Source organism: Fusarium proliferatum, assembly GCF_900067095.1.
Source record: "Fusarium proliferatum ET1 genome assembly, contig: FPRO_scaffold004, whole genome shotgun sequence".
Taxonomy (NCBI): Eukaryota; Fungi; Ascomycota; class Sordariomycetes; order Hypocreales; family Nectriaceae; genus Fusarium; species Fusarium proliferatum.
In genome coordinates, this window is record NW_022194793.1 from 3,290,297 (window position 1) to 3,313,121 (window position 22,825).

General features: G+C 48.6%; 7 protein-coding genes across 7 annotated transcripts; 3 read left to right on the top strand and 4 right to left on the bottom strand.

Moving 5' to 3' along the window:
* Nucleotides 1-94: 94 nt before the first annotated feature.
* Nucleotides 95-1,602, bottom strand: FPRO_05232 (uncharacterized protein; the record flags this gene model as incomplete). Its single annotated transcript, XM_031230827.1, has 3 exons — nucleotides 95-1,310; nucleotides 1,355-1,500; nucleotides 1,558-1,602. 3 exons carry the CDS (start codon nucleotides 1,600-1,602, stop codon nucleotides 95-97), a joined length of 1,407 nt encoding a protein of 468 aa, XP_031080925.1.
* A 3,563-nt stretch (nucleotides 1,603-5,165) lies between these two features.
* Nucleotides 5,166-7,697, bottom strand: FPRO_05233 (putative catalase-1; the record flags this gene model as incomplete). Its single annotated transcript, XM_031230829.1, has 3 exons — nucleotides 5,166-6,922; nucleotides 7,164-7,404; nucleotides 7,479-7,697. 3 exons carry the CDS (start codon nucleotides 7,695-7,697, stop codon nucleotides 5,166-5,168), a joined length of 2,217 nt encoding a protein of 738 aa, XP_031080926.1.
* A 977-nt stretch (nucleotides 7,698-8,674) lies between these two features.
* On the top strand, nucleotides 8,675-11,367 carry FPRO_05234 (uncharacterized protein; the record flags this gene model as incomplete). Its single annotated transcript, XM_031230830.1, has 7 exons — nucleotides 8,675-8,837; nucleotides 8,885-8,959; nucleotides 9,005-9,242; nucleotides 9,291-9,443; nucleotides 9,487-10,267; nucleotides 10,359-11,286; nucleotides 11,333-11,367. The coding sequence occupies 7 exons, from the start codon at nucleotides 8,675-8,677 to the stop codon at nucleotides 11,365-11,367; spliced, it is 2,373 nt and encodes a 790-aa protein (XP_031080927.1).
* A 660-nt stretch (nucleotides 11,368-12,027) lies between these two features.
* FPRO_05235 (uncharacterized protein) lies at nucleotides 12,028-12,805 on the bottom strand (the record flags this gene model as incomplete). Its single annotated transcript, XM_031230831.1, has 3 exons — nucleotides 12,028-12,250; nucleotides 12,410-12,722; nucleotides 12,769-12,805. The coding sequence occupies 3 exons, from the start codon at nucleotides 12,803-12,805 to the stop codon at nucleotides 12,028-12,030; spliced, it is 573 nt and encodes a 190-aa protein (XP_031080928.1).
* Nucleotides 12,806-13,406: 601 nt separating this feature from the next.
* Nucleotides 13,407-14,756, bottom strand: FPRO_05236 (uncharacterized protein; the record flags this gene model as incomplete). The annotated part of the gene is made up of 1 exon (XM_031230832.1): nucleotides 13,407-14,756. The coding sequence occupies one exon, from the start codon at nucleotides 14,754-14,756 to the stop codon at nucleotides 13,407-13,409; it is 1,350 nt and encodes a 449-aa protein (XP_031080929.1).
* Nucleotides 14,757-16,730: 1,974 nt separating this feature from the next.
* Nucleotides 16,731-18,420, top strand: FPRO_05237 (uncharacterized protein; the record flags this gene model as incomplete). The annotated part of the gene is made up of 5 exons (XM_031230833.1): nucleotides 16,731-16,987; nucleotides 17,085-17,149; nucleotides 17,211-18,087; nucleotides 18,141-18,308; nucleotides 18,360-18,420. The coding sequence occupies 5 exons, from the start codon at nucleotides 16,731-16,733 to the stop codon at nucleotides 18,418-18,420; spliced, it is 1,428 nt and encodes a 475-aa protein (XP_031080930.1).
* Nucleotides 18,421-20,423: 2,003 nt separating this feature from the next.
* FPRO_05238 (uncharacterized protein) lies at nucleotides 20,424-22,540 on the top strand (the record flags this gene model as incomplete). Its single annotated transcript, XM_031230834.1, has 3 exons — nucleotides 20,424-20,600; nucleotides 20,652-22,238; nucleotides 22,313-22,540. 3 exons carry the CDS (start codon nucleotides 20,424-20,426, stop codon nucleotides 22,538-22,540), a joined length of 1,992 nt encoding a protein of 663 aa, XP_031080931.1.
* Nucleotides 22,541-22,825: the final 285 nt, after the last annotated feature.

The following is a 22,825-nucleotide window of genomic DNA, read 5'->3' on the forward strand; positions in this document are numbered from 1 at the left end:
CTCCATCGGAGCCGGTACCTCACAATCCTGTTCCTCATTCGTTGGACAAGCCCTCGTGACAGAATGATCGTTCCTCAATCTCAATAATTCCGCTCTAGTCAGCCGGCTCAACGCTCTGCGGATTTCTGAACACCTGGTCCGGATCCCACTTCTTCTTTATATCTTGAAGCCGCGGAAGGTTGTCCGCCCAGTAGAGCTCCTGCGCCGCCTTTCGGTCGAGCCATGCATCGACGTATCCGGCGTAAGTGGAGCGCGCGCCCGGAGCCGACCGTTGGATCCGCTCGTGAATCCCGTCCAAGAGCTTCCGAGTCGCTGCCGATACTTTACCCACTCCGATGCCGTAGGATTGATACATGATGACACTTTCCCGATGTGGGTAAGCTGTTGCATTGATAGGTGTATCCATCATGGCGCCGCCTTCGGTATTGAAGATGATCGTGAATGGTGTCGATTTGCTGCGAGAATCCTCAAGGTATTGAAACAAGTCCGTGACTGCCGTGTCATTTAGAAGGTCTTGTTCATTGAGCGACAATGACTTTGAGTAGAATGCCGTGGGAATGCTGCCTAAGGTGCAACCAGCGGCTGCAGCCTCATGAAGCAAATGACCCATCCAGTTTGTAAGCCACACTGCACCCTTGCTGGCACCAGGAAGGCGAGCAGGGATTCCTGATGCCTGGTATTCAGTCTCTGAACCGAAGAAAGTTCCTGTAATGAGGGCCCCTAGAGGTTGAACGATGAAGAGACTTGCGAAACGTCGATCCATAGTTGGATCTCCAACCAATGCCTGCCATTCCTTGTATAAGTCGGCCGTTTCGTTTTGCGAGTTAAGAGTAAGGCTGTAGCTGTATTGGACAACGTTGCCGGGCTCCGGGCGAGTCTTGACCACGAATCTGGTCACGATGCCGAAGCTTGCTCCCGCACCACGCATCGCCCAAAAGAGATCGGGTGTTCTGCCTTCACTGGCAAGATAGATCGTGCCATCTGCTGCCACGACCTCCATTTCGACGACGTGATCGAGGGCACTGCCCCACATTCGAGATATCGGCCCAAGGCCGCCCTTGAATTGTTGGTGATGGTCGGAAGTGTGCTCAAGGATACATACTACTGTCAAATGGCCACCGGTGCCAACACTTGGACAAGTTCCATGGGCAATGGCTCGTCTTCCGAATGTATGAAGATTCTTGTCCAATTCGCCAAGGTTGGTGCCTGCCCCAAACGATGCGTACCAAGTTTCGTTGTCCATCTCGAAGTCCTTGAGGTTAACTAGGTCGATCGACAGAGCGTCGTTGTCACCTCCCAGACCATAGTTGCTGCTCAGTTAGCTTTATTTTGCATGTCCACAGAGTGAGCTCACCCATAGGAATGACCTCCAGACTTTGCCTGCACTTTGAGACCACTCTGTTTGGCGCACTTGACAGTCTCAGAAACTTCAATGACATTCTGAGGACGGATGATAGCAGCTGGAATCACTGGGAACTCGAGATTGAACGGCTTCGCCCACTAGGCGAAGAGCGGATCACTCGGGTACGTGACGCAGGAGCTGCGGTTCGCACAGACGGCATCGAGACAGTCGCGGATAGAGACACTTTGACCGTTACCCATGTTGAAGAGAAGATTGATAGAAAGAAGGACGATTCTGTAATGTGTGAGTTTCTTCGTAGGAGAAGAAAGTGGATGTTTATAAATGTCGATAAAAATTCTACTAAAATGTTAAGCGGTTCTAGGATGAGGGTCTTGAAGAAGGTAGCATGCGGGATGCCTGCGATGATTCATTGGACACCCTCTTCCGAGATTGATGTTTCTTCCGTCTTGTAGCAGTTGTGCAAGCCTCAATTCGGAAGCAAACAGCTTTATCATCGCCGGCAGTTACGACCCGAGATGAGCCACAACCCGATGATGTGCGCCGACTTTGACGACCTGTACGTCAGAAAGTCGTACGGCGCGTATTTTCTACTTCCTCTCGATTCGTTATCTTTGCAGGAGTATCGTTTGAGATGGTCTCCTTAAGCCGTTCAAAAATCGTAACTGCATGAGGAAGATATCGCCAAGACTGTTGGAGTCAATATGCCTTGGCCATAAATCGATTCAAACCCCCCCCCCCCCCCCCCCCTCCCCCCCCGCCCGGAACAAGACTAGATACCTTGTAGAGATATCATATCCAGATATGGAGCGTAGATAAAAAGGAGGAATTGAAATCAACATAGCCGTACCAGAATACTTCCCCCTCCGCCTGCAAAGTGGTACCAGCCCTTTTAGGACACAAAAGAAAGTATCGATATTTGACATACTGTTACAATAATCACACCAAGAGTCACATCTTACTTGGATAATTTATGAATATTTAAAACACTCAAGCCCGACTGAGTGTCTGTGACGATATCCAGGCAACGAGGGGTCAGTTTGACAGAAACTTCATTCGCAACTAGCTGCCCGCGGTTCATAAATTTCTCCAACTTGAGGGTCTGCTACCAAAAGCCTCTGCAAAATTCACATTAGTTTTAGGCTCTTTCAGTCTAAATTCATAATTTTAATGAAGATTGTAAGCGCGAGTTTTTTGAGCGGCGTGTGATCAGACTCCTATAGCGAAGAGGGGAATTAAACCTCTGGAAAGGATGTCGCGGCTCATGAAGGAATTTGCATTTTCTTGGAAGCCCTCAAATGTGTGTTGAATTCATGCCTATAAACCGTTATGCACGACAGGTTAATGTTCTTGAATATTAACAAAATTCTGCGCCATATTTAATCCAGGAGAACTATGGCTAACCTTTACCCAATGATAACTTTCTTGGTTTTGATCGCTTTCAGTTAAGCTTTCATTACTATCAAACAAGCTTGAAAGTAAGGGCAAAAGGATTTCTACCAAGGCTTTTCTTGAAATCTCATACCAAATCTGACTCATACGAACATAAGGTACACTCACAAACTCTAACCATGATAGGATGGCAATGGAGTGAGTCAATATTCACCCATTTTTATTTATTTGCTCGAGAAACATTGATATTGCTTTAAGTCTATATACTTCGATCACACAGTTTATTATTGGGACTCTAGCCATTTTACTATCACGGTTTGTTGTTGAATGTTGAACTGCTTTCTCTGTCCCAGTCTATATAAACCCATTGAGACTTGGTAAACCTAACCTCAATGTCTAGCTGACTTAAGTATTATTTGTGAGGTTCTTTTTAAGTTTTACCTTGGAAGAGCTTTGGAATTGTCAGTGAATTATACTCTCGATCACGGTATTTGCTTCAATCTTGACTTAGGCATCACCTTTTGACTGCCGAGAGCATGAATCAGAGCCTCAAAGTTTGTGTATTTACAAACTTAAGTCAGTGATTCACTCATTCACGGCCTTGTGACAGTGATTCATGGTCCTCTCTCTCCTGGGTATAAATAGTCCCCTTTATCCCTCCTCTCCTCTGATTTCAATCCTCTTCTTTTAATCATCATTCCTCAGCTGGAACTCTTCTGTCTTGCCACCAAAGTCTTTCTGTTAGACACTACAGCACTACCCAAATCACCATGGAGTTCCCTTCTAGCCCAAGTCACAAGCGGAAGCCTGTCGGTGATCTCTTCAACCCGGGTTCTTCTGCCCCTGATCAAGCCCCCCCGAGCCCTGTCAAGCGCACTAAGATGCTGTCAGACCTCCAGCAATCCCTTCGACGGAACTGGCCTATCATGCGACAACCCTCTGCCGAGGTCCCTTTGACTATCCGTGCCGACAGCAGCTATCGCACCTACGCTGCCGATCAAGACCCGAAAGTGCTCTTCGAGAAAGCCACTCGATACTTGGGCTCTATGAGAGGCGTTGAACGCACGCCAGAGCAACAGGAGATACTCATCAAGGAGATTCATGAGTCCATCATCCACGCAATCTTTGGTAGCAACAGGATTGAAGGTGCTGGACTCGGTTTCGACGTTACTCTTCATCTTTGTCGCAAGATCTTGCGAGGAGAGCCTGTCCCCGAAATCGATGAGCGCGACCCAGACTACGAGTCAAAGCTCTTAGAGCTGTACAATCACGACAAGACACTGAAAGGCCAACCTCGCCAGTACGTCCTACGTGGACGCCGTGAGATCGTTCAGCATATGAGAGCTTTCCAGCACATTATTCATCATTTTGTTGTTCTTGAAGAGGATATGACAGAGGATCTCATCAAAGAGACGCACGCAATCCTCTGCAAAGGGGTTTCGATCATCGACCCAGAACATCCTGAAGTTCCCTACGAGAAGTACGCTGGACAGTATCGCACCGTCGCTGTGGGCGCTGGAAACACCATGTTCGTGACGCCAAAGTTTGTCCCCGACAAGATGGGAGAGATGTGCGCCAACCTGAAGAAAGAAATTGAAGAGGGAGAAGCTCAAAACTCGCTGGACCCATTTTCTCTTTCCTCCAAGTATTCACTCAGATTTGTCGAGATTCATCCTTTCCAAGACGGCAATGGACGCATGTGTCGCATGATCCTGAACGCGATTCTTTTCCGCTATGCTGGTATTGTCGTCCCTATTGGTGAGAGGGAGGAGGACCGTGTTGAGTACATGGACATCAAGAAGCGGGCCTCAAGGGATATGGAGGGACATGGGGAATATGCTACTTCTGTATTGAAGAAGGGAGCGCGGGCTATTCAGAAGTTGAAGCAGAAGCTTCACGGAAAGAAGTCAGCATAGCCCGACCTGTCGGTGAAGTAGATTCACGATGAGCTTTAATCAATTGTAGATGAGATGAAATGGGGGTTGCATAAGAGGCACAGGCTCCGGGTCCCGGTACTACTCATCACATCTCAATTCATCACAACTCATCAAATTTTATAGAAAATTCATCATAAATTCACCATCAACTTATTTAAAGTATGCCTAAACTTATGATTCTTATGGCCCGATTGAAAGGAACACCAGTCACATCCAAGAAGTCACACCAACTCACGGCTCAACGTGTAATCAAGTAGATTCATTACTTCAGGCCCGGAAGAATTGGGTATGTGAAAAGACAATTTGAGTATCACGGGTTTGGAACAATTATTCGCTGGCAATATTGGTCAACACAAGGCATCCCCACTTCAAAAATTCGAGTTTGTCACAGTACAAGTGAGAGTTCATGTGATTAATGTACTGACTTCAACATTCAAACTGGCTCGTTACATAAGTTGGTATCTTTTAATAAATCATTAGTAAGCCACCATAGTGCTCAATCCATCCAGTTCTCGCTGCCAGTTACGGTGCTGGCTGATGTTGAACACGAACTTCTCCAGGAAGCCCTTGGCATCAGAAGCAACGGTGACAATCTCTTTAAGGCTGTCGGGCGAAGCATTCTTCAGCGTCACCACACCATAGCTGTCGACAACGCCGCTGCCGTCGGTCTCGGAGAGGAAGACCTCAGGAAGCTGAATGGCCTTGTTTATCAGGCCAACGGCCTCACCAGTACCACCAATCGCCTTCAAGTGACCGAAGGCCTCGCGGATGTAGTGAAGAGCTCGGCCATTCTTGGAAAGGGTCTGGATAGACTTCTCACCGCCAGGAACAAAAATAGCGTCAAACATGGTGCTCCGCTGGCCTTCGAGGTGGTGGTCAGGGACAATACCCTTGGAGGAGGATGAATCCTCGTTAGCGGAAAAGATGGCGGAGCGTCGAGGTCCGATAACGAAGGGAAGGGCGCTTTGAGCCTTGATTGCGCCATACACGGCGTTGAAGGCAATGGGGTCGTAGCCGTCAGCGATGATGATAGCGATGCGACGAGACTTGATAGTGGGAGCCTCGGGGAGGAAATCGAGTTGACTCAAGTTCTTGGCCTTCTTTCCAGGGTTGGGCTTAGCATCAATAGGCTTCTTGCCGCCGACCATCTCTGCAATAGTGTTGGCAAGCTCCCCATCAACTACACCAAGGCGTTCAGTCAGGCGCTCGTAGACGATAGCTTCATCGCAGTGGTCCAACTCGAAGGAGAAGGCCGCCTGGACGTGAGCTTTCTCAATCTCGGAAAGAGAGTTGTAGAAGAGCTGAGCTTGAGAGAAATGATCCTTGAACTTCTTGCTAAGAGCGCGCTGCTTGATACCGGCAATCTTTTGCTGGTAGTCAACGTAGGCACCCTCCTGGACAGTAGCAGCGGGCTGGTGGCCGTATCGGTTAGGCCAGTAGTTGACCTTACCCTTGGAAATAGTGTGTCGCATAGCACCGTCTCGATTGAAGTTCATGACCGGGCAAACTGGTTTGTTGATAGGTAGTTCCTCCCAGTTAATACCCAAACGGCTGAGCTGGGTATCTTGGTAAGAGAAGTTCCGACCCTGGAGAAGAGGATCGTCCGATGGGCCAACGCCAGGGACAAGATGGCTAGTGCAGAAAGCGACCTGCTCAGTCTCGGTGAAGTACTCATCAACAACTCGGTTGAGCTCGAGTTCACCGATGTAGCGGACGGGAATCTGGTCTTCCGGCCAGACCTTTGTAGCGTCAAGGATATCGAAGTCGAAATCATGCTCTTGAGACTCCTCCAACACCTGAATACCGAACTTCCACTTCGGGTACGCGCCGTTTTCGATTGCTTCGTTAAGATCCTTGCGGTGGAAGTCCGGGTCCTGGCCAGCAAGCTTAAGAGCTTCGTCCCAAACTAGAGAGTGGACTCCGAGCTCAGGGGTGAAGTGGAACTTTACGAATCGTCGCTCGCCCTTATCGTTGATCAGAGTGTAAGTGTTGACGCCAAAACCTTGCATCATGCGGTAAGATCGAGGAATCGTGCGGTCAGACATAGCCCACATGTACATGTGAGTCGCCTCTGAGTGTCCCCAGACGAAATCCCAGAAGTTGTTGTGCGCGGACTGTGCTTGGGGAACCTCGTTATGCGGCTCTGGCTTTCCTGCATGGACCATATCCGGAAACTTCATGGCATCCTGGATAAAGAAAACAGGTATGTTGTTCCCGACTATGTCGAACGTGCCTGAAGTTTGTTAGTTTCGTCATTAAAAACGAATTCGTGGTGATATGAGTCGTTGATGTTGTGGTGTTGTACTGGCAGCGCAGACCTCCACCACCACCCACACTCAGAAATCTCCGGGCAAGTGAAGAGGCACAAAGGGGCAAGTGAGCTCCCTAGTTTAAAACGCAAAGACATATAAAATAAAAGGAGTACATATGTTTCGTTTCACAGAAGATGCATGGGATCGAGGGATTTCACAAACCTTCCTGTGTGTAGAATTTCACCGCAAATCCGCGAACATCGCGAACAGTGTCGGCGGAGCCGCGACTTCCCAAAACAGTTGAGAATCGAACAAAGACGGGTGTCTCTCTGGAGGTGTCGGTAAAAATGCCGGCCTTGGTGACATCTTCCGCGGATTCGAAGAGCTTGAAAGTGCCGTGAGCACCAGCACCGCGGGCGTGAACAACGCGCTCAGGAATACGTTCGTGATCGAAGCGATGGATCTTGATATGCAGTTAGTATCCAAATTCTCCAAAGTCGAACGAGATCTGAACGATCCCAACATGGAGTAGCATACCTTCTCACGTCCAAAAGCGTCCTCGAGAAGACTGGCTCCCGTCTGATCCTCGCTGTTCACACGCAGCCAGTTATCAGTGTTGTTCTGCTTCACACCATAGTCCGAAGTGATTCGAGTGTTCTCGCTGGGCTCAACAATGTTGGCCTTGAGCTGATCGATCTTGTCGTTTCGGTGTCCCATGACTGCGTGTTTGATAGCTCCGGTAACTTGATCGGTCATGTCGAATCTTGGTCTTTATTCTTGAGTGAAGAAAGAATAATTCACTGAAATGTAGGCTCGAATGACTCTGGGTTTCGAAATCTTTTGTATTGCGCCGAGTTCAAAGCACCCATGAGCTGCCGACTTCAGAGCACGTTGGATTTACGTCACACATGCGTTTGACGATTGAGGTTTCCCCGCAGGCTGGAGAAATTGGCAGCTACAATGGGACGAGTTGTTGAGAAAAGTCGTCATGTTTCGTCAGGAACAAACATGATTGACCTATGAGAAGCTCAGAATTTCCAACGAGTAGACACGGAATGCACTCTGTGATGTGATCGTGATCTGTGTTTAGGAAGGAGGTGGATTTACTGTTACACCAGGAAAGAAAGCTCCGGTTTTGGTATCCCCCACTTTCCGCATCTGTCTCGCACTGCCGTTGAAACAACTCAACAAATGGTCGAGGTTGGTTTGTAATGAAGAATTTATGTGGAATCTTGAGGCTCGATGACCGCTACAATTCTGGATTTAGCAGGGATTGTTGTCTTTCTATGGATCTTCGAGAACGCGAGTTGTATCGATCTACAGCGGACTATTTACAAGCAACACAATCCCATATGCCGGATCGATTTTCAATATTTCCGGACATGCAAGCCAAAAAGCCTCATTTAGAATTTAAAGTTCGCAATTTCTTCAATATTTATCTCCTTCCAATATCCGACATATCCGTTACTGATACGTTGCTTCACAGATATCCAAGTCGTTACGTGGGGCAGTTGTCAAAGCGACGTCAATGTACGTCATCGATATAGCATCATTCCCTGCTTGAAACCGCGTCACTATCAAACAGTTTGAGTGAAACCAATGTGGTAAAAAACTGCCGATTCTTCAACCGATGTAATCTCTGCCTTATGTGACCGACATTTCTCTTCCCTTTCTCGGTTTCGTGAATCTCCGTTCAGCTTACTATAAACTCCAAATTTGATCTCAAACGCAAGATGCCAGGTGAAGTGATCGATCGCCCCAACCCGGCTCCGCTGGACAGTCATCTTCCGGATGTGGCTCTGGAATTGGCACTCAAGGCGCCAAAGAAGCAACTGGACAAGAAGATCGCCCAGTCGCTCAATGATTTCCAGCATGCCGCATGCTATATTGCAGGGTGTAAGTGAGTTAAATTGGTGTGGCACATGTGGCTAACGCCAAGACAGCCATGATCTTCCTCAAAGACAACGTCTTACTTGAGAGGGACTTGAAGGCACAAGATATCAAGCCACGATTATTGGGTATGTAAGCATTGCTCACTTTGGTGCCTAGCTAATGTTCCAAAGGCCACTGGGGAACATGTCCAGGCATTATCCTCGTCTGGTCGCATCTCAACCTCCTCATCCGCAATCATGATCTGGAGGTGATCTTTGTTATCGGACCCGGCCATGGAGCTCCTGCTGCTTTGGCCTCGCTGTGGTTGGAGGGATCTCTCGAGCGATTCTTCCCTCAGAAGTACGGTGTTAGCAAGGACGGCTTGCGCAACCTTATTACCGGATTCTCGGTTCCTGGAGGCTTTCCTAGGTGAGACGAGTCCTGAACGTTCAGATAAGGCCAAGCTAACTAGTTCAGTCACATCAACTCCGAAACTCCGGGTTCCATCCACGAGGGTGGTGAGCTAGGCTACTCACTAGCTGTTTCATTTGGTGCAGTCATGGACAACCCAGACTTGATTGTAACTTGTCTTGTTGGAGATGGTGAAGCCGAAAGTGGTCCCACCGCAGCGTAAGTTATTTGCATCTTTTCATGGCATTCACTAACTCTTTAGTGCTTGGCACTCCATCAAATATATTGATCCTGCCGAGTCGGGAGCCGTTATTCCCATTCTGCATGTAAATGGCTTCAAGATCAGCGAAAGAACCATTTATGGATGCATGGACAACAAGGAACTATCCAGTTTGTTCGCTGGGTATGGATACCAGCCAACCATCGTGGAGACTCTCGAAGAGATCGACAGCGAGCTTTCTGGTGCTTTGGAGTGGGCTGTCAGCGAGATCAAGAAGATCCAAAAGGCAGCTCGAGATGGAAAGCCCATTATCAAGCCACGTTGGCCCATGATTGTTCTTCGAACACCCAAGGGCTGGACAGGTCCCAAAAAGGTTGACGGCGAGTTCATTGAAGGCTCATTCCACTCTCATCAGATCCCTGTTCCCAACGCCAGCAAGGATGAGGAGCACCTCAAGATCCTCCAAGACTGGCTCAAGACCTACGATACTGCCCACTTGCTCAAGGACGGAAAGCCTGCTGAGAGTATCTTGGAGATCATTCCTCAAAAGGATGAAAAGAGACTTGGACAGCTCAAGAAGACATACGACCCTTATCAGCAATTGAAGGTTCCTGACTGGAAGACTTTTGCAGTGGAGAAGGCTTCACAAAACAGCTGCATGAAGCAGACTGGCAATTTTCTGAACCAAGTCATCAAGGAGAATCCGAAGAGCTTCCGCATCTTCTCTCCGGATGAACTGGAGAGCAACAAGCTTAGCGCGGTATTCGAGAATACAGGCCGAAACTTCCAGTGGGATGAGTTCTCTCGTGCACAGGGCGGCAGAGTCATTGAGATCCTCTCTGAGCATTGCTGCCAAGGATGGATGCAGGCAAGTATTCCGGGCTGAAGTCGGCAGTTATGCTAATAGCTACCAGGGCTACACACTCACTGGTCGAACGGCACTGTTCCCCAGTTACGAATCTTTCCTCGGCATCATCCATACCATGATGGTGCAGTACTCCAAGTTCAACAAGATCGCGCGCGAGACCAACTGGCGAGGCGATCTCAGTTCAATCAACTACATTGAAACCAGCACTTGGGCTCGTCAAGAACATAATGGGTTCTCTCACCAGAACCCATCCTTCATCGGCTCCGTCCTCAACCTGAAGGCCGAGGCGGCACGCGTGTATCTACCTCCCGATGCCAACTGCTTCCTTAGCACCATCCACCATTGCCTGAAATCCAAGAACTATGTCAACCTTATGATCGGCTCGAAGCAGCCCACCAGTGTCTTCTTGTCTCCTGACGAGGCTGCTGAACATTGCCGAAAAGGTGCAAGCATCTGGGAGTTTGCCTCAATTGACAGTGGCAAGGAGCCCGATGTTGTGATTGCTGGTATTGGTGTTGAGGTTACCTTCGAGGTTGTCAAGGCTGCTGAGATTCTCCGCGCCTGGATCCCTGAGCTTCGAGTCCGAGTCGTCAACGTCACGGATCTCATGGTTCTGGCCGCTGAATCCCGTCACCCACACGCACTCAGCCGCGCTGACTTCCTTGATATGTTCACGGAGGACAAGGCTGTATGCTTCAACTATCACGGATACGCCGCTGAGCTCCAGGGCCTTCTCTTTGGACGCCCTGGTCTGCACCGCATGACAGTGGAGGGATACAAGGAGGAGGGTAGCACTACCACACCATTCGACATGATGCTCCTCAACTGGGTCAGCCGATTCGACGTCGCTAGGCGTGCGCTCAAGGGCGCTGCCGAGTCAAATGACAAGATTAAGGTCAAGCTTGACGAGACACTCAAGAAGATTGATGACAGAGTTGCGGAGGTCAAGAAGTATATTCAGGACGAGGGCAAGGGTAAGTAAACTCCATGCACTGAAGGTTCGGCGCTAACAAATGACAGATCCTGAGGACTTGTATGATATGCCTAAATTTTAAGATGTTTTTTAGAGGATTTAATGGGGTAGGTAAATGTCTAGAAGTAATTTGAAGAGATAAGCGAATGAGACACGATATGCATGCTTTGCCCGAACATTCCGTGATCGCTGCGACGCGAGACCATTGAGATCATTGCTTCAGTGAAATAGTATGAACAACAGGTCAAAAGTACATGGACAAGTTTCTTCGTCATTTTGAGTCCTTACACGACGACAGGATGTGGTGTCTCTTGAAAAATCATATCCTCAACTTTTGACTCAATGGTCAAGGCTGGCATTGACAAGGATGCGAGCCAGGGTCAACGTGGTCTAGACTCTAAAGCCAAGCCAATCAAAAGGCTCAAATTGACGCCTCAAGCACGATTCAGGCAATTCTTGATCTCGGCCGGAGATAACATGGGGACGACGAAAACATAGTTGTTAAGACATCATGGAAGCAATATCTTTCCCTTGCACCATAGACCTTGTCTCATTTTTAGGCTTCTCGAAAGGCATTCTGAGTCACGGAATAGCTTGCTAAATATGCACAGCAAATTGGATGTCAGTGCGGTCCTACGCTTTGTTTACACTATTCTCCTTTGAGTCCTCTCTCTCCCAAAACCCATGATAGTCAAGGTCAAGTATACACGATACAGCAAGCGCTAGCATGAGATGGAGCCCTTCACGAAGCAAGAAACGCCTGTGCGTCTTCATACAAAGCTTCCATCTCTTTCTCCTCCTTGTCCCCCTTCTCACCGCCCGAATCGGTCGTCCTCGCCTTTTTAACTGTGGAGAGGTCCTGCTCCTCTGTTTCCTTTCCCTTGGGGGATGACTGATCCTTCTCGAGGTCGGAAAAGTAATCAAAATAACGTTTTCGTACAGTCGCCTCTTTGGATTCCAATGTCCTATAAAAGATTGTCAGTGACGTTTCCTAATGGTGCACCAAGTAGCAACTAGACTTGGCGAAGGAATATCGCAGTTAAGGTGGGAAGCAGGCATCCGTACGAGATGCCTCAAGCGATAAGTCAAAGTCGGAAGAAATCTAGGTGAAGAATATCTCTTACATTGTACTGTGCTTCTCCAACCAGGCCTTCTCAATCGTTCCCCTTTCTTTCATGATTCTTGTTGCCTCCTGCAACTCCGACATAATGAATTTACTGTCATCAGTTTCTCTCAGCTGTGTGAGAGTTCTGACGCACTCTGTGGCATGGTGAAGTCCAATCTCGGGGATTTCGGCCAGTTTCATGTGCAGCTGTACGGCATGGTAGGGATTGAGGCCTTCCTCCTTGACTAGGACTTTGGCAGCCTTCAATACTTCGATCGGAGGGCCCTCGTGTTGGAAACGGAGATATTGCTTGTACCGATCATACAACTCCGCTGACTTCTGTTAGTCTGCAGACTTCTCCCGAAAACGTACACCTACCTTGGCGAGCTATTGGCATGGGGACTGGGGTTTTCATGGTTAATACGAAGATGGGGATACTGTTTAGAGCTGTGGTAATGATTAAAGAATAGTGGTGATTGTGATGAAGATTGTGATGAAGAAGAAGATCATCTCAGGCCGATTGTGGTTAAAAGTCGAGAAACATGAAAGTACCTTCCTTTACTCTTTGCATATGTCAAACGCCGGGCAAGAAGCAGTTGACGATGGGAAACGAAGGATATTCTCTTTTGGGAGGAGCTACCTAAGCATGGCACCTCAGCATGATTATAGTACCTAAGGTAGGTAGCTTTCTTAGAGTTCGCACGTTTTGGTTAAAGCATTTAGCGTTCGTTACACTCCTCGTTACTGTAGTTTTTCGTGATCCTCACTGAGTATGTTACAATGTCATGAGCTACCCTACAATGGATGAAATATCTTACTGCGTATTAACTAACCCCTGCGCAACCAGGGTCATTACCTACTGGTAGATAAAGGCAAAAATAGGTACATAGGAAATCTCTTCCATTTGGGGAAACAATAATAAAGGAAGAGCAAACAGTTTGTGTGGGTCGTTTACGTTGCTTGTTTCCTTTTTGAATGGCTCTCTGCCCAGACTGTGCACTGCCATCCTCGCTCCTTCAAGGACACCAACGCTCCACGACAACTCCCTGAACACGTTCCAACACATCAAAATCAAGACCCTCTTGACGAAAAGCGACAATAATCATGTCAAAACTTCGCTCAAGAGCCTCCACAGTCCATTCGGCTTCATCAAGTCTTCGAATCTGAGGAACAGCGTTTTGCGACACAAGAGGATCAGCCCAAGCGACATCGACCTTGCTCGTTTCGACCAAACGTCTCGCCAATTCGAGGCCAGGGGAGTTGGCAAGATGCGACTGCCCGCGCTTGAAGCCAACGCCAACCACGAGAATGTGTGGTCGCAGACCGTGCCTGTCAACGCTGTAGAGACGCGTCACAGCGCGTTGTGCGATTTCGGAAGGACGGTCACGCATCTTCTCAGACGCTGCTCGCAGGAGAGGGAATTTGCTGTTGGAAAACAGATACCATGGATTGATTGGAATGCAATGACCACCAACACCAAGGCCTGGTGAGAACGGGAGGTAGCCAAATGGTTTGGTGGCAGCTGCGCGACACACTTCATACGGATCGATGTCATGAGCACCACAGGCATCCGCCATCTCGTTGGCGTAGGCGATGCAGACCATGCGCTGACAATTCTCGTACAGCTTCATCATCTCGGCAACTTCTGGCTTTGACACTGGCACAACGTGATCGAAACTCTTCGAGTAGAGCCTCATAATAGCATCGAGCGACCCTGGGACCACGTCGTCAAGTCCAGACACAATCTTCGGTATGGAGTGAGCTGGCGGCTCAGTGCGGCCAGGGTCAACACGTTCAGGAGACATGCCCGCGAAGAACCCACGCTCTTTTGCAAGAGGGCCAAGAAGAGCGCGCGTCATTCCCACTGCCACCGAACTCTCCACGACGACCACAGCGCCTTGGCGGCCGTAGACCTTGACCACGCCCAGAGCACTCCTGAGGTATGACGAGTCGATTGTTTTGTGATCAATCAGAAGGGTTGGTACTGAGATGAGAAAGTGGGTGACTTCAGCAAGATCTGAAGGCTTGCATGTGAACTTGGCACGACTCCCGACAGGTTGCTTCCGAGTCAACTGTTGAGTTCGAGCTTCCGATACATCATATCCAAGCACATCGTGATTTTTGGAGAAAACGTCGACTAGATGCTCGCCAACATAGCCAACCCTTATGACAGCAACGAGCGGCTCAGCAGTTGCATCAATGGGTTTGGTCACCACGTTGAAGACATCTTCTGCCTCTGAAATTTCACTTGGAGGAGTGATGTCGTAGTATTCTCGACTGGAAATATTCCACGACTTGGTTTCTGGCTCATGACTAACAAAAGGAAGCCCCTGAACAAGGAGGCTCTCGGCAAGAGTTTGAGCCATGATGGTAACGATCGATAGTTAACGAGTGAATGGGGTGAAGTGGACAAAGATGCGGAGAAATTATTGGGGTTCGACAGGAACATATGTATCATCAACGGACGACTATGGGCTCGTATCCAGCGATCCATCGATACTTCTGGCTTCACAACGCGACCGATGAATCGAGAACTTTTCCTTTCCGTTTCAATTCAACGGCTATACCGTGCGGCGTCAGGCCTCAGTAACCGGAACTTTCTAACACGATACTCCGAGCCTCGAGTGGAAACTTGGCCTACGACATGAACTGCCCCTGAATATCTTGCCGCAAGAATGCATCTGGCCACGCAATATCTTTACACCAACCAAGATGCGATTATCAAGTCACAAAGACTGAAACTAGCAACAGCCACTCCGCTATCCCAGCTTGAAGAAACTTGCGAGGGCCAATACAGCCTCACCGATGCCTTGGATGATTCCCTGTATCCTATGCAGGAGTCAACTAGCCTGGAAGCACTGCATCCATTTCAGCTGACGTGCCTGAATTAACATCCTAGCTCAGTCAAATTGTTGTACAGGATGACGAGGGTATGTAAAGATTGAAGATTAGTCAATTGTCACTCCATTTCGCGAATACCTTTCCAGGGAGGCATATGCTAGCACATCAGGCAGTGGTTGATCTATTGAACAGCTTGTTGGCTCAATGGCTGGTTAGTTTTCTTGATGGCGACTACATGATTGCTGAAATTATTGTGATGAGAATATGACTCCGCAATCAGGGGATCAGGCCTCAGCTCAAGCTTGCGGGCTGTTGAGTATCGTCTGCGATGCCAAGACGGCTTCATATTTATCCATGGGATTATTAATGCGTTTAACGGGACAACTTCAATTTCTTGAGGATGATTTCATATGAGATGCTGGCAGGATATTCACTGTGATACGGTGAAGGATAATATTAGGAGCAGGCCTTCAGTGTGGGTCAGAAACCTCACATCAACCCGACAGCGGAATACGGAACAGCCTTGAACCTGGCAAGGCTATCTCGCCGAGATGTTGACATGGCTTGCTGAAGTTGAGCTGAGTGATGTTACACAAGCTGACGGAACACGTCAGTTTCTTCCCGACGGGCATTAAGCTCACTGTCCCTGTTTCGTGTCTCGGTGGCGGATCATATTTTTATCACGACAAGGGTGCGAACATACAAGCGTCTTCAGATCGGCAGCCACCCTTCTGAACCATTCTAGACTTTGTGTAACGATAGACGAGAGACATTTAAATGGGTCGAATACGAGTGTATGTGCCAAGAAAAATTCGGATAATCCGACTGGAGCACGCTGCAAAAGCAAGGATAGCTGCAGGTGACTCGCGTTTTTGGGTGTCTGGGGAAAGTTTCCTCCCTGGTCTTGAGGCTGATAGCAGATCCTATCCTACCAGTTCTTGTCAGCGAATCATCACAAGCAAGAGCCAATTCATCAACATCGGTTTCGACGAGAAATATTGAGACCTGAAGAAGCAACCACGTCTTGCTGCCTGGTGTGGCATCAATGTATCAATATCTGCAAGTCGGATACTCTTCTAATTGCCAAGTCAGAGCACCTTCGACCTGCGATTGCCCGAAAATAAAGCAATAAATCAGAGACAGTGGTCTCACCTGATAATGGCTGACTTGCCGGGAATGGCTTATGTTGATCTCAACGTGGATCCTCATTGACCATTAGGTGACCTGGTATGAGGCCTAGGCTGCCGGGCTAGTACATCCAACTCGGCTGACAGTCTCTCGTGTTCAAGGTGCAGAACATGGGCGTTCAAACCGTCTTAATTTTAAGTTGGATGTTTACCTCGCTCAGGAGCTGCAGTTACGCGTGCCCCACGTAGATAAACTCTCTCAAGGCTTCATACAACTACGCATCGGCCGCTCGCATTGCCACTCGTTCAACTCATCATTTTCCCTTCCTTCGTTCCAAGTATATTGCTTCCGTTTCATTACTATCGCTCAAAATGAAAGCCAGCCTTCCCGTCACCCTTGCTTCCCTGCTGCTCCATGCAGGGACTGTTCTGTCTGGACCAGTCTTTGCAGCGGATGATCTTCTGTCATTGCGCAATTCTAAGTTGAGGAAACGTGCCGAGTGTGGTCTTGGGATTGGTTCGTGCAATCCTGGATCCTGTTGTTCAGAGAGTGGCTTCTGCGGAACAACCGGAGACTTTTGTGGTGGTTCTGCTTGCCAGCTCGAGTACAGCGATTCGTGTGATACTTTGTAAGTGCTATCCGAAGCTTGGGAATCACAGACGAGATCTTGTATCGTCCAAGTCCTCGTACTGCAGTAACAGATATGAATCTGACATGGAGACCAGTTTCGGGCCTCGTGGAAGCAGCACGGAAGGGATCTCTCGACCACAGCTTGGCAATGTCCCGTATGGTATGTCCTTGCACCAATTCTAATGGCCGTATGCATTATTAGATGCTTACAGCAGAAACAGGCACTGTCATCACAACTTGCACTACACCCGGTGTGATTGCTCTGACATTCGATGATGGCCCTCTCGACTACACCAATGACCTCTTGGATCTTCTGAGTGAAAGAGATGTCCAGGCCACTTTCTTTGTGGCCGGTAACAACAGGGCCAAGGGACATATCGATGACTCGTCCAACCCATGGCCTGCTGTGATGAGGCGCATGTACTCTGCAGGCCATCACATTGCCAGCCACACTTGGACTCATCGCAATCTCAACGAGGTCAACAGCACTATCCGAAGATCTGAGATGATCTACAATGAGATGGCCTTCCGAAATCTCTTTGGTTGGATTCCGACCTACATGCGGGCGCCATACCTTGAGTGCAATGCCGCATCTGGCTGCCTCGATGAGATGTCCGAACTTGGATATCATGTTGTGGACCAGAACATTGACACGAAGGACTACGAAAATGATAGCCCTGCTTTGATCCAAATCTCCAAGAATCGCTATTCTGCTGGAGTGTCGTCCAACTCGGACAGCAACCAGTATATTGTTCTGGCACATGATGTCCATGATCAAACTGTTCACAATTTGACTGCTTTCATGATCGATACTGCCCAAGATCGTGGATACAGGCTTGTGACTGTCGGAGAATGCCTTGGTGACCCTCGGGAGAACTGGTACCGAACAGTTTCCCGAGGCCGAGATGTCACATCGACAGAGTCGGCTGCCCCTACCCGAACTGTCCCTCCTACCAACGTGTCGGTGACAACAAACACTGCCACTTCTACTGCTACTGGTGGCCTGGCAATTTCCCCAAACCAGCAATGCGGTGGTAACACAGGCTATACTTGTCAGGGGTCAGCCTTCGGAAGCTGCTGTTCCTGGTATGGCTACTGGTACGTCTTCCCCCGCTCTATTCTTAAGATTTAAGCATGCTAACATTATCTAGTGGTTCGAGCGAAAGCTACTGTGGAACAGGCTGTGATGCAGACTTTGGGTCGTGCACACCTTCCGGAAGTGACATTCACGACACCACCAACGGTCTTTGTGGCCCAGGTGTCAGGGCCTCATGCGGAAACTACGGTGACAAGACCTGCTGCTCTCAGTACGGGTTCTGGTAAGACCCCCTCCTAGACCAAGATAACAGATATAACTGACATGTACACAGCGGTAACAGTGCTGCTCACTGCGGAGCTGGTTGCCAGGGGGGCTTTGGAGAGTGTAACTGAGGTGCATTTTATCCATCAATACGATGTTGATGTTGTGACTTAGACGAGAGAGGCTTGAGGGGAGGGTAAGACAGTGATGACTGTCGGGATATTCTTGTTTACTTTCTTGTATCCTCCCAGGATCATTAATTGTCCACGTGTGGACCTCTTTAGCTGGTATTTAGACTTGATTGGTATTGATTGACCGCAATTCTGCAATAGATCTTGTTGAGCTGATCTATCTTACGTGCTTTCAGCTGAACAGAGCTGCATGGAACTTTTTCCTGGATAAATTTTCACTCTGGCAGAAATTACGAGTCTGGTGTCCCACAACATCAAACGTGCATTTAAACATGCAGAGCCTCCTGAAATAGAAACCCATACAGCTAGTCTGGGACTATATCCGCTGTATCACCACAAGAAACGCGTCACGGCCTCACCTTGACCTGCATATCCCAGAAGTCAACTCCTATTGGATAAGCCTCACTTGTAAACGGCCAACCAACGCAGCTTGATTGGCGTGGGGTTCCGCATCCCGAGTGTTACACAACATCTCGGGATGCTACTGGACGTAAGCATTTACGCAACGGGTATATCTTGTCAGTGGCCGGGATATGCTGGTAGGATATTGGGAAGAAACTGGGATATGTAGGTGAAAGACTGGGATGTGCCGGGATACGTTTGTAGATACTAGGGTGAAGGGCGGGGATTTGTAGGTGAAGGACTGGGCAATCGGGTTGCGAAGATCTTCTCGGTGAATCTTGCATATTGCGTGCTGAGCTTGCTGGCAAGAGTGTGGCTGCAGATAATGGTGCTTTTGTATAATGGGTTTGTTTGGTGAAGTGGATGGGTGGGCTACTGCAGGTCCGGCCCTGTCTGTTCGGGTTGGGCCGTGGACTTAAGTTTAAGCTTGAAGCAGGATCTTGATACCCCACTGCAGGTACTGTGGGAGAAGGTTCTCGATGGCGTTGAGGTATACTATGACTTCAACTTTGTCGTGATGGCACTGCGGAACTCTCCTGTTTACCAATAATTCCTGATTCCATAGCCTTCCCCTCACAATAGCATGCACAACTGGCTCTAAGGGTTGAGTTGTCACATGTCCTGTCAAGCTGAGAGCCTCGTATTCTACCATCTAGATCTTCCTCCCCTCTGCAAAGACCCGAAATACCAGATACACATACCCTGTTCCTTGTGGTGACATGCTAATGCATCGAGGCCACTCTGATATTGAATCTCAACAAGTCAAAGATCCACGCATCGAGATTCCACAGGCCTCATCCCGAAATAATCGCCCCATACGGTTCGGGTGAGATCAACGGTGACACAACAAACCCTATTGCCAACACTCAAGTCCTCTCCCGCTGCCTTGGCTGCTCACCGACCAAGCATATACGTTATGCTACTCAGCAGACCATGTCGAAAATAGCCCACGGGCCGAGCTGATATCCAAGGATCTTGCGCGTCCTCCCCGTTGATCACTCCAGCACCGCAGGCATATGCAAGGTCTCCATTTCAGGACTGTTACTTTTTTTAATTTCTCCAATTCTTGTAAAACTTGGTTTTCCCGTGATGGAAGCATTGGTAGGCGGAGATCCCGCGCCCCCCTCCTCCTCTCGTGTGCTGTCGTGTTAGGCTCGTGAGGACCAACGGTGAGGCTGGACGGCAGTGTGAGGCCTTTGTAATATTTGTTGTTTGGGGGCTAGTGCTTTTGTGCTGGAGAGATATTGCTATAGCTTCAATATCCCCCGGCCTAGAAAGTGGTTTCTTGTTCGATAGGAGATAGACTCATCACTCGCGCTTGGTTTCTGTTGGAAGGGTGTTCTTTCGTCGGGTCTTTGACCTCGTCACTCGCTTTTTTCTCTCGTTACTCTTATTGTTTTTGTCTGCCAAATAGTCTTAAGGGTTGCGATCATTGTTCGCTTCACTAGAACTGTAAGTCTCTTGAGCCTGTGTCCTAGCACATACTGAACTGAAGTCTTAGTCAACGCTTTCTGATCGAGCGGTTCAAGTCAACAATCTTAATGGCCAACCTAGTACCTCCAGGTTCCGCCAGGGAATCATCCTCTTCGGAGGCCGGCAATATAATATCCTTCAACAAAGGAAAGATGCCTGCTCTGCCGTATGGTGGTGGCCCTGGTCCTTCAACATCCCACGGCCAGATACCCCTCCGGCCAAGCGGAACAATCTCCAGAGATTCAGTAAGTCACCTTCAACATATGGCTCTTGAGGTTTATCCTAACAGATTATAGTCCGTTATTCGAGGTATCAACGGCGGCTTCCACCCAGGCGCCCAAACCCCAATGTCGGGCGTAACCCATGCCTCGTGGCTCACCAACAACGGCAACGAGTCGAACCTCTCTTTTACATCATCCATAATGCAAGAAGAAGCCAAACTCCGCTGGGATTCTGACGAGGAACTCAAAAAGATGTCCAAGAGCATGCTTCGTCTTCAGAAATGGAGTCTCATCATCGGTCTCGCCTCCATCAACGGCGCTCTCATCTACGTTGGTTGGAAGTACTACCAGGTGTACTACTTCTTCCTCGTTCTCTTGAGCTCCAACACCGTTCTTCAGTCGTTTATGTGTATCTGCATTATTCTGCATTGGTTTATTACGCATGTTCTTTTGGGATGGTGGAAGCGGGAGGAGAATATCCCTGCTGAGCCGGAGAAGATGGTGCTGCTTCTGCCGTGCTATAATGAGACGTATCAGGAGTTGACGAGATCTCTTGATTCGCTTATTGCGCAGAAGAATATCGACAATCATCCTCGTGTCATCTTCATTGTTGTTGATGGAAATGTTCGAGGTCCTGGCATGGAGAAGACTACGCAGGATTATCTCCTCCAAGATATCCTCGAGCCTGGTCCCTCTCGAACTTTCGAAAATGGATACCGTGCTCGAGACGGATTATTCATGCCTGTCAAGACACAAACTGGTTTCTACAAGGGTATTCCGTACGTCTTCGTCGGAAAGCGCTACAACCAGGGCAAACGCGACAGTCTCTGCTTTGCACGGTCTCTTATTTACCATTTCAAGCAACGCTCCGAGAACATTGTCACCATGTTCAATAATGAGCTGTTCGAATACATCGGCAACAACTTCATCAACGCTGGTCTTGATGATATCACTTACCTTTGCGGTATGGATGCCGACACCGTGTTTGACGAATACTGTATCTGGGAGATGATCAAGGAGATCCGCAAGAACCCAAAGCTCGTTGGTGTATGTGGCCATGTCTGCGTTGATTTTGATGGTCACAATTGGGGATACTGGTCTTTGTATCAGTCTGTTGAGTATTCCCAAACTCAAGGTCTCCGACGTATGTTTCAGTCTCGCATCACAGGAAAGGTCAATTGTCTTCCTGGATGCTGTCAGCTCATTCGTGTTGATGAAGCTACCTTTGGCGATGCTGTTCTTCGTGAGCGCTTTGGCTACTGTCCTAAGCCAAATGATATCATGACACAGCATATCATGGGTAATTACTCTGAAGACAGTATTCACGCGTCCATCATTTTCAGTCTCTTCCCCGGCAAACAAACCGCCCAAGCCCTCCGTGCCAAAGCCATGACAATCGTTCCCCAAGACTGGAAAGTCTTTCTCTCTCAGCGCAAGCGTTGGGCTCTGGGTAGTATCTCCAACGAATTCGTCATGATCTTCCGCCCCGGCATCATCCTCATTGAGCGTCTGCAGAGTCTCATCGCCGTCATTACCTGGGCAATCACCCCTTTCATCATCGCCGCCTTCGTCGAACTGCTCATCGTCTTCGCCAAACGAGGCAGTGAAGTGATGCAAGACCCCGTGTTCCTCGGTCTCATCTGCGTGCTATTCTTCCGCTATGTAAGTCACACTCTAATCTACCCCTGCAGCAAATCTCACGCCAAGAAAGCTTGACTAACGTCCGTCTTTTGCAGCTTTACTCTTTTTGCATTGGCTTCTGGCTGCCTCGCAACAACCTCGAGCGCGCGCAGTATTTCGCAGGCTATGTCATGCATCTCTTCACGTCGCCTTTTATGAACATTATTATTCTGGTTTACTCTCTGTTTCACTCTGATGACTTCAAGTGGGGTAAGACGCGTGAAGTTGTCAGGGGTGTTAACGAGAAGGATGGTGATGATGTTGGTGGTCGGGGCACACACTGAGGCTGGTAAATACCTCTACATTTATCTTCTACATATTTTCTTGAGTGTTGGGTGTTGTTTGATACGATATTGAGGGTGTTGAAAATAGACTGGAGCACACGGACCGGTCATCATTGTAATGTATATTTCTTGTTACAAAAGGCTCAAAATATTGCATTTTCAGATACGGAGGAACCAATGACTACAGAGATCTTAGTCTTGACTTCTTGTGGCGCAATGATGAGACTCGAGACTACCACGTGCTGTTAAGTTGCATTAGTTGATTATTGACGCCTGCGAATTGGA